We start from the raw sequence: 15,309 nt of genomic DNA on the forward strand, positions 1-15,309 counted from the left end.
AGTGTTCATCTGGGTGTCAGGTTTGATGCACAACTCTTAGATTATTGATATTTATTAAAATTAACTAAAAACTATTAAGTCATATGTAAATTAGATATGAATTTCACTATATATATATATATATATATATATATATATATATATATATATACACACATACACACACATATGTATGTAAATTGTATATATATATATATATAGTCACACATATTCATATATATATATATATATATATATACACACACACACACACATATACATATATATACATATATATGGAGGAGTGGAAGAGGACTCCAGTGGCAACCTGTGAATCTCTGGTGAACTCCATGCCCAAGAGGGTTAAGGCAGTGCTGGAAAATAATGGTGGCCACACAAAATATTGACACTTTGGGCCCAATTTGGACATTTTCACTTAGGGGTGTACTCACTTTTGTTGCCAGCGGTTTAGACATTAATGGCTGTGTGTTGAGTTATTTTGAGGGGACAGCAAATTTACACTGTTACACAAGCTGCACACTCACTACTTTACATTGTAGCAAAGTTTCATTTCTTCAGTGTTGTCACATGAAAAGATATAATCAAATATTTACAAAAATGTGAGGGGCGTACTCACTTTTGTGAGATACTGTTATATATATATATATATATATATATATATATATATATATATATATAACCATTCAATCCAGTACGGGTCATATTGACCCCCTTTATGCATTCGTGAAGGTTTTTTTGGTTCATGCATTGTAGGGTTAAATATCAGAAATATAAAAGGTGTTTCTCATACCTGACACCTAGATGAACACTTTACAGTTGGTTGTGTGACTGTACATCATTCCCTTCAAATGCTATTGAAGTTAGAAACATGTTTAACAATGTCGTAGTCATTGTAGGCAGGGTTTTGACTTTCCTCATTAAAACAGACCAATCTTCTTTGCCACAATTATATATTCATGTCTATGTGTTATCTTAAATTTGGGGAGCATGCGCAGTTAGTTGTTTTTCTTGAAAAGGTTTCATGAGGACATGGTTTCTTCTTTTTTTTTTAAAGAAAGGTTTCACTCAGGACTCAGAGTCCTGACCTTTAATCCACACTCCCTTTTAGGCCTCATCCTAAGTCGTTAGTTGGTATCTGGCCTCAAAGTTTTCTGCTTCTGTGGAGGAAGATACAGGCTGGTACAGGAAGAACAACTATTGTACAGTAAGATACAGAATTCATCTAACTCAATACACACTTAGAATATAACTTGATCAAACATTGTTCTATAAGATTTAGATTATGCGTATAACTATTGATTATACATATAGACTATGCTTTTTAACCAATATTGATTATTCGATTATGCTTAAGTAATAATTCTAAATGTTGGTTATACATATTGTATACACTTCATTAACATATCCAAATGTTAGTTAAACATATTGATTACGCTTCATAAATATTTTCTATAATAGCTGCAGACCGGTCAGAGTGCCCATGCTGACCCCTGACCACCACTGAAAACACCTACAATGAGCATGTGAGCATCAGAACTGGCCCTTGGAGCAATGGAAGAAGATGGCCTGGTCTGATGAATCATGTTTTCTTTTAACATCATGTGGACGGCCAGATGCATGTGCGTCGCTTACCTGGGGAAGAGATGGCACCAGGATGCACTATGGGAAGAAGGCAAGCTGGTGGAGGCAGTGTGATGCTCTGGGCAATGTTCTGCTGGGAAATCCAGGCATTCATGTGGATATTATTTTGACACGTGCCACCTACCTAAACATTGTTGCAGACTCTGTACACCCCTTCATGGCAACGGTATTCCCTAATAGCAGTGGCCTCGTTCAGCAGGATAATGCGCCCTGCCACACTGAAAAAATTGTTCAGGAATGGTTTGCCGAACATGACAGAGAGCTCAAGGTGTTGACTTGGCCTCCAAATTCCCCAGATCTCAATCCGATTGAGCACTTGTGGGATGTGCTGGACAAACAAGTCCAATCCATGGAGGCCCCATCTCGCAACTTACAGGACTTAAAGGATCTGCTGCTAACGTCTTGGTGACAGATACCACAGCACACCTTCAGAGGTCTTGTGGAGTTCATTTAGCAGCACAAGGGGGACCTACACAATACTAGGCGGTTGGTTTTAATGTTATGGCTGAGCAGTGTATATGCTTCTTGAAGAACAAATTCATTCAAGATTTAGTCCCCCTCTGCTATTATAATAAGCTCCACTCTTCTGGGAAGGCTTTCCACTAGATTTTGGAGCGTGACTGTGGGGATTTGTGATCATTCAGCTACAAGAGTATTAGTGAGATCAGGTACTGAGGAGGTCTGGGCTGCACTTGGTCTTCCAGTTCATCCCAAAGGTGTTCCATGGGGTTGAGGTCAGGGCTCTGTGCAGGACACTCGAATTCTTCCACTCCAACCTGACAGAAAACTTACTGACATCTGAGGCTCCGTCCACAAATGTTAAAAAAAATAAATAAATCTCCTTATAGAACGTTTAATGAGTATAAATTTTTTGTTGTTTAATGCATGTTTATTTATCCCTTTATTAGCATCTATCTTGCATTAAACACCATCTGACTATTCAGAATCGAGAATTCAATAGTGTTATGGCATAAAACTAGTTTTATAAATGATTAGTTCAATAAATTAATAAAAACAAGAAAATGGTAGCAAACTTGCCGCAGATTTCATTGAAATTGGCTACTATCATTGATGTGAATGTTGTCCGTGTTTCAGGGTTTCCCCCCCTACACAGGGGTCTTGCATGTTTTATATACGGTACATATACTCTAAACATCCAGCATAGCAGTGGTATGTGGGCTAAACATATGACTGAACAGAAATGATAATAAGCCCATTTAAAACCTGCTCGTCTTGCGCAAAAATATTTTTAACCTGCTCATATTTAAATCGACTAAACCACCTATTAAAAATGAATCTAGCCTAATAATAGTAAAGCAGAGTAGAAAGCCCATAATTCAATACCAGGAATCAATAAGTAAATGAAATCCCAATGTTTATGTAAAATTATGTTATAATATCTTTACAACAGCATATTCTTTCAAATTGCTCTATTTACAAAACATTGGCTAAACCCTTAAATCTTTAAGTTCAGTCATGATAAACGGACCAAAATAAGGCAACGGTAAGAACTTTAGCTGAGAATTTAGGTCAAGCGCAGCGCATTAAACAATAGATTAGTCTACGTAGTTCAAAGTGTGAGTTCTAAACATTATTTATGCAGGGAATGTACTTGGAAGAGGGCTCAGCACTCAGCAGACATGGAAAAGTTGATCAATGATTAACCGGTTGTGCACACACCGCTTTCTGAACACATCATGAATTGGGTACAAAATAGCTACCATGACGCATAAGAGGAAGTAGAACCAAAGGGTCATGACACAGTTCACAAACTAGCATCCTTTGTGCAAAGCATGAATTAAACTCTTTGTCTTATTTTATATTCGTATTAAATCACAGTCATAGTAAATTTGACTTCACTTTGAAAAAATATTTCCAACCCACATGCCAAATAAAGAACTACAACCTTGGTGACTTTTTTTTGCTCTTGTTGCTGTTGAAAATACACGTTTCTGCTGTAAACATTAACTTTAAAAGGTTATTACAGGTCATTTGCTGGTAAAATTTCGAACCTGAGCAATGCAATCCCAAAAATCCTGGATTGTGTCATCCGTTTGTTTGCCTACCTCTGTTGGATAACAGTTATAAACGTTTTACAGTTGCTTTGCAATGACGTGATTTTCCAGCTCATTATCTGACATATAATCAAAACCTTCATGCTGTTATACAACGTAATGATTGCTAATCATACTAGTGGTTAAACATAGTGTGAGCTTAGTATTATCTTACACTGTCGAATATATTTCCCTAATACAGAAATGTATAATATTTAGGTCATGATGTGGTAAAATGAATGAGTTGTTCAGGTTCAAGCTAAAGAAAGGTAAGCTGTAGGAAATCACTAGAACTCAATATTTACTAGGGCTGGGCGATATGATAATGATGATAATCAAACTGATAATCATCAATATTATTATTAATAATAATAAGAGTCTTTATTTATCACATATACAGTAGAGCACAGTGAAATTGTTTTCTTCGCATACCCCAGCATGTCAGGAAGTTGGGGTCAGAGCGCAGGGTTGGCCATGATGCAGCGGCCCTGGAGTAGAGAGGGTTAAGGGCCTTGCTCAAGGGCCCAACAGCAGCAGCTTGGCAGTGCTGGGGCTTGAACCCCTGACCTTCCGATCAGTAACCCAGATACCTTTTAATTTCATTTTCTTTTTTACGTTGTTTTTAAATAATTATGAACTGACTAGAAGCGGTCGATGTGATAAAGACTTTGTAAGTAAAAACTGTAAATTCAACACTGCTTTATTTTCCGAGCAGATCTATTTATTGTGATGTATACCATGTTGTAGGAATGTCTTTGAGAATCGCGATATGATATTTCTGTTTGTATCGCCCAGCGCTATATTCGACACAGAAATTTATAACTGAAGAGCTTCCCCGTGCACAGAACATGTCTTTTTTTAAAAAAAATCTTTAATAAGAATCACTAAAACAGTAACAACACTGAATATTCACAGTAAATCACACCAAATGATGAATTTTAATCTAAACATTATATCTCCAGGTCAGGTCCATATGATCCCAAATTAAACACGTACATTCTAGAGACATCTAGCTGACTTGCAAGCATATTTGTTGCGAATCCTACTGCAGTTGTCACTGGATCAGCGCACGGGCCAGACGCCCCATGCAACTCCTGGCAGGATCAGAGCTATGAGGATTGAGGAGAAAAGGTTTACTCCATTGTTATCCAAAATGGGTTTCCCACATATCCACTTCACTTTTGGCGACTCAAAGTTGACGACCTTCCCAGTGCTTTCGTCATAGCCTTGATGGAGAGAAAAACACAAATAATAACGTTGAACGCTACGGCTGATGTGACCGTATAGGAGTTAGTAGCTCAAACAAGATGATTTGTGTGTAATTCTGGTGGGATTTAGCGGCATGACATTTACCTGAATATTGCATGACTGCGCCCAGCAAAGAGTCAAGCAACGAGCCGAGCAAGCCCGCCACAGCGCCGTACGCAACGATAGGCCACTGAGGGGCTGCCATATTCAGATCGCTAACCAGCAGGAGCTGAGAAATGAAGTAAGCCGTGCCCACAGTGGCTCCACCGAGAAAGCTTGCTACAAGACCAACAATGGTCACTCCTCCATTGGTACCTGTGTTGGAGATTACAAAACAAAGCACACTTTTCTGATTCTGAAATAATGGAAAGACGTGCAACTGAGACGAAATAGTACAGTTACGACGCACTGGAAGTCTACTGGCCTGATTTAATCATCTCTACACAATATCACACTGCCAGGATATCCAGCAATGTTTACTTCGATTCTATTCCCAGACCTGCCAAACTTTACGGATTTAGCGTAGCTCCATAATTTAACATCGCAGTACACAATTAATGAATTAGAACTCAACTCAAATATACGCCAAAAGAGCAGTCTTTTTCTCCTTAATAAAATGGAAGACAAGCTAGTTTACATATTAATGTGGAATGATTTGCGCCGGTGTTTTGAGCGCTCTGATATTAACTGCCACTTCCTGGAAGCTCCACCCACTTCCCTGTCAGTCTCACATGCTCTCGACTGGACTTGCGGTACGTCCTCGCTTTCTGTCAAATGAGGAACGTTTTGAATTCATTCATATCAAAGACTGTATGTTCGACATAGCCAACATTAGACAAGTATATACTTGACATCAGTTTACCATATTTATTAGGGACGCTACTGAAATACACAATGTGGCCAAGTTTGTACATGTGCTGGATGAACACTCCATTCCAGATTTAGTCCCCTCCGCCTCCCTTGCTGTTTGAATACGTTCTATTTTTCTGGGAAGGCTTTCCACACTATATGACCAAAAGTTTGTGGACATCTGACCTTCAATCCTAATGTGATTGTTGAAGCACATATTCATTCAAGATGTAGTCCCCATGTGTTTGCTGATATAATAAGCTCCAGTCTTATGGGAAGGCTTTCCACTAGATTTTGGAGCGTGGCTGTGGGGATTTGTGATCATTCAGCTACAAGAGTATTAGTGAGATCAGGTACTGAGGAGGTCTGGGGTGCAGTCGGTTTTCCAGTTCATCCCAAAGGTGTTCAGTGGCTCTGTGCAGGACACTCGAGATCTTCCACTCCAACCTTCATGAACCATGTCTTCATTGAGCTCGCTTTGTGTACAGGGACACTGTGATGCTGGAACAGGTTTGAGTCTCTTAGTTCCAGTGAAAGGAAATTGTAACGTTACAACATAAAGACATCATATACAATTCTGTGCTTCCAACTTTGTGGCAACAGTTTGGGGAAGAAGCACACATGGGTGTGATGGTCAAGCGTCCATCTACATTTGGCTACATACATTAGATAACCGCATAGATAAAAGCATTATATCGGAAGATGTATTATTAATGCTTGTTTTACAGTTTACTCCAAACATTTCTATAGAACCACCTAAACATTCACCCCCCTGCTGAGTATTTGTGACCGCTGCTTAAAAGTGAAATGGAGGAAATGCTTGTTTTCCTGCCATTAATTATGGACAAGAAATCTTCACTGCGAGTAAGGCTCTTAACTCTCAACTATATGATTGGATCTCATAATCGCATTTGTAAATCGTTTTTGGATAAAAGCATCTGCCGAGTGCTTAATTAGCTTGTCTCTACATTGAGTGACTGAGTGTATAGCTCATCCATTGCTGTACACAATTTGTCAGCCAACTACACCTCATCCAGCGCAGTACCTTCGGTGATGAGGTAATATTTAACTGGAGGATCATTCCCAGCACAGCAGTGTGTGTAGCACAGGAATGACTGCAGCAGGCGTAGTATCTTTGCCTAGTGTGTTTTTTTAATTTGTTGTTATACAGCTAGAGATTCATTATTCGTCTTAATTAGTGTTCTATTTATGACCAGAACCACTGCTGCACTTTATACTTCACGCTAGTGTCATAGCACTGTGCTGAGGAATGTCCAGCACCCAAATCATATTTGAGGATAGCATGCAGCTCATAAACTGTCCACTGGAAATTCCCATGTGTAACACATTATTGCAAGGGCTCTTTCCTCACCTGCTGGGACTTCCGTCCATGTAGTAATAAGCCTGGGTTGGCTCTTACTGAGAACAGGCCCTACTTCTGAAGCCCAAGTGTCACCCGTACTGCAGGCCAACGCTCCCAGGAGTGACAAGCACATCCACGATGCGGAGTACTGCATCGTGAAATCTACAGGCATCTCACCTGGACCGACTTCTATCATGTAAAGCAAAGCTAGTTCTGTCGGCACGCCTCCGTTACAGAACACCTGTATCCAGTTCCTCTGCCCACCTGCAGAACAAGTTCAAATATTAAAACGTGACTACAATCAGGTCGTGTTTTTCTTTTAAGCTATTTATTGACTTAATCTACTGTAAGACTGGTGCCTGGTCCCAGCAATTCACAGGCAAGAAGAAACCAAACATCTCTTCCCATCTACATGGTGTCTAATTTCCCCCTTAATTTGATGAATTCGTAATGTTGGCATTTATAGCAGAACACAAAACATTTCCTACACCAAGTGAGTTCACGAAACTCAGCCTTTGTCGGAATTGCACTTAGAAGCTTCATTATACAACAAGCTTCATTAACAGAACTGAGTGCTTAATGAGGCATCACGAAGCATCTAATGGTTGTGCATCTGACAGTAATCTTATTTTTGTGTACGTGTGTGTTTTTAAGCTAAAAATTTAGGTTTAAGCTGTCCTTGACATTGGGACCAACTGCTTAGGACCAACATCTCCAACAGATCCTGCACCATTTCTTAATAGTGTGTAAAGAAGGTGAAAATTCCCGTGATAAACATCATGGAATAAACATCGGCATCATACTGGAAGGAATAAACAGAATGTTCACCTTCTTTGTATTCCGAGTCGATGCGTTTCTTGACCGCACCCTTCCATCGTGTCAGTTTGCTAGAGGTGATGAAGAACGCAAACAAAGCTGCCAGGAAGCTCATGTTGGCCAAGGTGAGAATAAAACCAACCAGCAACGCTGCACACAGATATCACAAAATATCACAAAATAAAGCAAGGGCTTAAACAGAAACGCACTCATGCTTAGAATAAATCTCCTGTCTTCGCTCGGAAACTTTGTGTATATATATATATTATATATAGTAGAGGCTGATGTTCTGATAAACCCTTTCATTCAAGAGTAAACGTTTAGTTTTGTCTGCACAGTGCTGATGGTGAACTCTCGACAGGATGTGGCAGAACAACAGTTCACACTTTCCTCTGGATGACCTCAGAAGCGAGACAGATGCTGTAATTGTACCCTGTTCAACAGGCGAATGCAGACTGAATACACGATGTACTACAGAGGATGAAACATAATAATATCGAATCATTTAAAGAGATAAACAACTTTAAGTCCGTTTCAGTAACGCTGAATCAGAGCGCGTTCGTGGCACTGCTGAGTCGCATTTATTGATGCCAACAAAATTCCATAAAAGGCAAAGCTCACAGAGAGCTCAAATTGACAAAATGACAACTAAACAGAGCAGTGTGTGTCAAATCTAATAGTAATGCAGCTCATTCATCGCAGTGCGTCGGCGACCATACACACAGGCTCCTGTGTGTCATTTCTTTTGTCCTAATTGAATAGCTAGTCTTATTTGTCTCAATTCATGGAATTCTTTTGATTTGCTTTACTTTCAACTCGTTAATATGAAACAACTGCGTTTTCATCATTTGTGTGGCATTCAAATAAATAAGTGACTTTACAGCATCATCTTAATAGAAATTTGCAGCAGCTCATCAATAATTATACGAGTTGTGCCTATGAACTGGTTTTCATACAAGTGAGTCTCCTTAAGGCTGATTTACACTTGCTGTTAACTACACGTTCGTGTACGCAAGACGGCCACCGCGCGTAACCTGCGGTCGTTTGGCGTGTCACTTTTGAATGACCTCAGAAATGAGCGTGATGGGTGCGTATGGTGCAACACCAACATAAACAGTGGACGCACCATATGGAGGCACTGTGTCGTGCCTCAAATCACATACTTTACATACTGTACTATTCTATTATAGAGTACTAACACTAACAGTTTTCCTATTACAGTCAGTGTTTGAATTTTGAAAAACTCTAAAACCTACCGAAAGGTCTGTTTTGAGTACTAGTCTACTGGATTTTCCAGATTAGTAAATATTCTTGAATGTACGGTGACGGTTTCTGATTTGAGACAAAGATCATGACAACAATCATGAAGACGGCAGGAATGTTCCAATCGAAACGGAGTTTGTCAGTCTGTTTCACGTTGCTGTGCATGAAATCATTACAATTTGGCAAGCAAGTGCGCAAATGGATCATAGAGACGAACTAATGAAAAGTTACAGGAGGAGAGCTTGACACCATCTGGGAAGCATGGTGGAGGAAATGTGATGGTCTGGGGGTGCTTTGGTGCTGATGGAGTGGGAAATTTGTATAGGGCGAAAGGAATCTTGAACAAGGAAGGCTGCAGTATTACTCCATTTTGCAATGCCATGCCATACCATACCCTGTGGATGGAGACGCTTGATTGGAGCTAATTTCATCTTACAACAGGACCATGAGCCAAAGTGCTGCTCAAAGTTCTGCAAAACCTATTTACAGAAGAAGCAGTCAGCTGGAGTTCTGTCTGTAATGGACTGGCTGGCGCAACCCTACTGTGCTGTTGTGGGAGCAGATAATCCAGGCTAATCCAACATGTAGGATGTGCTTCAGGAAGCATGTGGTAAAATTAATGCAGATTACCTCAACAAACTGACAGCTAGAATGCCAAAAGGTCTGCAAGGCTGTAATTCTTTGATTAAAGCAAAGTCCGAAGCACTAAATTGTTATTTCAAGCAGAAATCATTACTTCTAACCTTGACAATGTCTTGACTAGATTTTCTATTCATTTAGCAATGAATAAAAGTACAAGTTTTCATCGAAAGTGTGACATTTCCTGAGTGGTTCCAAACTATATGAAAACGCATCACTGTAGCTCTGGACTATCTCCGTAGTTGACCTGCCTCGAGACGGCCTGCTGTTAAATGCTCTTAACTATATGAGTGCCTTACCTCCCAAACAACCACCAAAATCGAGACTCTTATTCTTCAAAGCACGAGACGTGATAATAAGCGGGACCAGAACTGAGAACAGCCATCGCCATGGAGATACAGGCTGCAATGTACCTGCAAAAACAACAACAAAAAAAACACCTTTAGAGAACCGAACCACACTGTCAATATCAGTATGTGAATGCTGAACTGTTAAACTGTGCTCATGAGTACATAAAAGTCAGAAGTGTGTGAAAGTATGCGCTCACCGGCGTAAGTGCTGATGGCTATCGATATGATCCAGAAGGACAAGGAGATGGCCAACGTGAAACACAACACTATGAGATCAGTCATCATTTTGACACCCTTCTTTAGCAGTTGATCATCCACAAAACGTGTTACTCCTGTTGAGAGGTGCAGCTACGAAGCGCTAGAGAATGATACAAAATATCTGAAATTAACAACGCAGACAATGAGTTACCCACAATTGGACCGCACTGCTATCGGCTTGTTTTTAAGTAAATATAAGCTAACCCAAGAACAATTAAACAGAATCAGAAGACGCAAAAACTCTCCAGCTCTGTGACTGTAACTTCCGAGACTGAGAAGGCAAGATGTAGGAGATAACATAGAACACAATTAGGGCTGGATGATATCATGACATAATATCAATGTACTTTGCTGAGATATTGTGCGTATCATGATAACCATCCTCCCATCCATTTTCCAACCCGCTTATCCTACTAAGGGTCACGGGGAGCCTGGAGCCTTTCCCAAGGAACAAGGGCACAAGGCAGAGGACATCCTGGACGGGGTGTCAACAATAACACACTCACACACTATGGACAATTTAGAGATTTAGAGATCCTGATTTCTTCTGTTTTTGTGTATATCTCATACTAAATAGTTTTATATCTTCAAATGAAATACAACATAAAACAAAGGCAACCTGAGTAAACATACAATACAGTTTTTGTTTTTTTATTGAAGCAAAAAAAAAAAAAGTTAACCAACACCTATCACCAATGTGAAAAACTAAGTGCCCCCTTAAACTTAAAATCTGATTGTGCCACCATTAGCAGCAATAACTGCAACCAAACGCCTCCGATAACTGGAGATCAGTCTTTCACTTACTTCTAGAACTAGGATTTACTCTTAAGCTTTGGATCATTGTTTTGCTGCATAATTCAGTTGCACTTGAGTTTCAGACTGAAGACCGGACATTCTCCTTTAGGATTTTCTGGTAGTGAGCAGAATTCATGTTTCCCTCAATTATCATTATTCAGTTATCCCAGGCCCCGAAGCAGTAAAGCATCCCCACACCATCACACTTCCACCACCATGCTTGACTGTAGGTATGAGGTCCTTTTTGTGGAAGACTGTGTTTGGTTTACGCCAGATGTAACGGGATCCCTGTCTTCCAAACAGTTCCACTTTCGACTCATCAGTCCACAGAATGTTCTCCCAAAAGGTTTGAGGATCATCAAGGTGTGTTTTGAAAAAAATTCAGATGAGCTTTAATGTTCTTCTGTGTTAGCAGTGATGTTCGCCTCACCACTCTTCCATGGATGCCATTTTTGCCCAGTGTCTTTCTGATAGTGGAGTCATGAACAGTGACCTTTATTGATACAAGAGAGGCCTGTAGTTCCTTTGATGTTATCCTCGGTTCTTTTGTCACTTCCTGGATGAGTAGTTTCTGTGCTCCTAGAGGAATTTTGGAAGGTCGGCCACTTCTTGGAAGGTTCACTACTGTGCAGTTTTTTTCCATTTGGAGATAACGGCTCTCACTGTGGTTCTTTCGAGTCCCAGAGCCTTTGAAATAGCTTTGTAACCCTTCCCAGACTGATGTATTTCAATCACCTTCTCCCTCATCATTTCTGGAATTTCTTTCAACTTTGGCATAGTGCATTACTGGGTAAGACCTTTTAACCAACTTCATGTCGAAAAAGTTCTATGTAAGTGTTGATGTGATTGAACAGGGTTTGCAGTAATCAGGTCTGATTGTGTCTAGTCCAGCTGAACCCCATTATCAATGCAGATTCATAGATTTGGGGAATCGTAACTACGGGGCAAATACATTTTCACACAGGCCCGGTTTGTATTGGAGAACTTTATTTGCTTCGATAAATAACAAAATTATCATTCCAAAACTGTATTTTGTGTTTACACAGTTTGCCCTTGTTTTATCTTAGATTTTGTTTAAATTTCTGAAACAATTTAGTATGAGATATATACAAAACAGAAGAAATCAGCAAATACTTTTTCACAGCACTTTATACACTATACAGCCAAAAGTATGTGGACACCTGACCATCACACCCATACGTGCTTCTTCCCCAAACTGTTGCCACAAAGGTGGAAGAACACAATTGTATATCATGTCTTTTTATGCTGTAGCATTACAGTTTCCCTTCACTGGAACTAAGACGCCCAAACCTATTCCAGCATCACAATGTCCCTGTACACAAAGCGAGCTCCATGAAGACATGGTTCACCAAAGTTGGAGTGGAAGATCTCAAGTGTCCTGCACAGAGCCCTGACCTCAACCCCACTGAACACCGACTGCACCCCAGACCTCCTCAGTACCTGATCTCACTAATACCCTTGTAGCTGAATGACCACAAATCCCCACAGTCACGCTCCAAAATCTAGAGGAAAGCCTTCCCAGAAGAGTGGAGCTTATTATAACAGGAAAGAGCACAAAATCTGGAATGGGATGTTCACCAAGCACATATGAGTGTGATGACCAGGTGTGCACAAACTTTTGGCCATACATGCTAGACATCACTAAATACAGACTTAAGTCCAGTACTCCTTTGACCCTTTTTCACTGATGCGTTTAACCAAAGAGACTTACAGTTGGTCCAGAATGAGGGTTCAGGGTTTTGCTCAAGGACCCAACCCTGACAGTGTTTGGATTTGCACTCTCTTGTACCTTCTGATTAAAGCCTAATGCCTTCCAATCGTCAACGAAAGACCAATCTTTGCGTTTAAAGCATGTTTCACTTCTTGAATTCCTCTTAAACGCTTTAACGATCTAAAGTTCAGACTCAGTTTCAGTTTCTCTGTAACATGACAAGCTGTGGGGATTTTTCCTGCTTCAGTAACTTCCACAGTGAACAAAAGTTAGGATAATGAGTGAACGCCTGTTTATAGGGGTTATAGCGAGAACAGGAACTAACTTGTCTCGTGGGTTTTCCACAACATTAACTGTAACTATAAACGGTTAAAAGTATGATGTGTCGTTTTTTAAAAGATAAATGTTTAAAAATGAACAGCTTAACACTGTGATGTGGATTTATTTTTTCTGCTGTGAAAAAGAAACACCTAAACACTCATTCTGTTATCCTGACTGTTGATTATTTTCCTATAACAGCAAGCCCTGATGTGTTTTATTCCTTACTTACTTATTAGGGCACAATACCCTATCACTCTCTCTCACACACACACACACACACACACACACACACACACTCTCTCTCTCTCACACACACACACACACACACACACACACACACACACACACACACACCACTACATTGTAACTCCCATCATCAAACTACTGGACAACACAATAACCGCTGTGCTGTACTTCCGGTTTCAGATGGACAGATTAAAGAGCTAAAGCAGAGGTATTGACACGCCCAGAAAGTGTATCGTGACGTCATTAATCACGATTTCGATACTGTATCGTCATATCCTCTGGTTTAATGGTAAACACGACAGTAAGCTCAAGTGTTTAGATTGTGGACGGCTGTAATATGGTTCACCGTAAGTGTACCTGCAGTAGAGGAAGCCGCGGTGTTGGTGTGCTGCTGGTTCCATGTTAAAAGCCAGACACTTTCATTAAATAGGTCTAACACGAAACCCTCAGCGATTTGAAAGCACACATCTCTCCATGTAGTGTAATGTTCTTCTTCTAGTGCTGTCCTGTAAGTTACAGTAACACGCTACTGCCACCTACCGGAATGTCTGAGAGCTGCTCAATAAACTCATAATTCCGGACCTAGGACCTGGAAATAAACAAAGAAAACGCTTCATCAACTCGGAACTCCTACTCGGGAACGTCTCTCTGTTTTATTTATCTTCCTTACACTGAACATTTCTGAGTTACAGAATTTGAGTAACAAAATACAATATCAGAAAACAAGACGATAACAACAACAACAACAATAATAATAATAATTATTATTATTAAATATTACATTAATAGACAGCAGTGCAAAAAAGCTGGGTAATATAATAAACTACACATGTAAGTAATTACAAAATAACCATAAAACTAATGATAAACAACAATAAATAAATACTTTAGATAAACACAAACAAAAACAAACAAGCAAACAAACAAATAAATAAGAGATGAGATCTCACTGAGTGAACAATAACAGTAATTAGGGTACAGCTTGGAACATTTCATCATAATGTTTCAAAAATACGCTTTTTTCTGTCTATCTATCTATCTATCTATCTATCTATCTGTCTGTCTGTCTATCTATCTGTCTGTCTGTCTGTCTATCTATCTATCTATCTACCTATCTATCTATCTATCTATCTATCTATATATATATATATATATATATATATATATATATATGTCTATCAGTCTCTCTATCTATCTATCTATCTATATATATCTGTCTGTCTGTCTGTCTGTCTGTCTATGTATCTATCTCTCTATCTATCTGTCTGTCTATCTATCTATCTATCTATATATATATATATATCTGTCTGTCTGTCTGTCTATCAATCTCTCTATCTAACTATCTGTCTGTCTATCTGTCTGTCTATCTATCTATCTATCTATCTGTCTGTCTGTCTATCTGTCTGTCTGTCTGTCTATCAAAACAACATTTCTTTCTTTCTCTGGTTTATCATATTGTAAAACAGGGTTACTCAAATTGGGACCCGGGAACTGAAGGGGGTTGTGAAGCATAGCCAGGGTGTCTGAGTTTATTTATTTATTTGTGTGTTTGTTTGTTTACTGTTACTGTGGTGGAAACCTATTATTATCAAAGATACTGATAATCAAGTTCTTAATTATTAGCCTGATTAATGTGTTGTCTCATTCGAATTGAATGGGTTTAATTGAGTCTACTCCAAAACAAATATAAAAAGCTCTTTGCTATATAAAAAGCTCTTTGGTTCCAATAAATAC

At 39.4% G+C, this 15,309-nt stretch overlaps 1 protein-coding gene across 1 annotated transcript; it reads right to left on the bottom strand.

Annotated features, from left to right (window-relative positions):
• Nucleotides 1-4,544: 4,544 nt before the first annotated feature.
• On the bottom strand, nt 4,545-14,153 carry tmem19 (transmembrane protein 19). Its single transcript, XM_053649979.1, has 7 exons — nt 13,933-14,153; nt 10,421-10,581; nt 10,173-10,286; nt 7,984-8,121; nt 7,165-7,419; nt 5,049-5,258; nt 4,545-4,921 (listed from the first exon to the last, which is right to left on the bottom strand). Exons 2-7 carry the CDS (start codon nt 10,506-10,508, stop codon nt 4,758-4,760), a joined length of 969 nt encoding a protein of 322 aa, XP_053505954.1. The 5' UTR covers nt 10,509-10,581; nt 13,933-14,153; the 3' UTR covers nt 4,545-4,757.
• Between the last annotated feature and the right edge of the window lie 1,156 nt (nt 14,154-15,309).

This window comes from Ictalurus furcatus, chromosome 19, assembly GCF_023375685.1.
Source record: "Ictalurus furcatus strain D&B chromosome 19, Billie_1.0, whole genome shotgun sequence".
In the NCBI taxonomy this organism is placed as follows: Eukaryota; Metazoa; Chordata; class Actinopteri; order Siluriformes; family Ictaluridae; genus Ictalurus; species Ictalurus furcatus.

What these genes read in the sequence shown, in the direction of transcription:
- tmem19 (XM_053649979.1), bottom strand. Translation starts at nt 10,508, where the DNA reads ATGATGACTGATCTCATAGTGTTGTGTTTCACGTTGGCCATCTCCTTG. An exon ending in CGACTCGGAATACAAAGAAG is followed by an intron (nt 7,420 to 7,983) that starts GTGAACATTCTG and finishes CTTGTTCTGCAG; the next exon opens with GTGGGCAGAGGAACTGGATA. An exon ending in ATGGACGGAAGTCCCAGCAG is followed by an intron (nt 5,259 to 7,164) that starts GTGAGGAAAGAG and finishes TCTCCAACACAG; the next exon opens with GTACCAATGGAGGAGTGACC.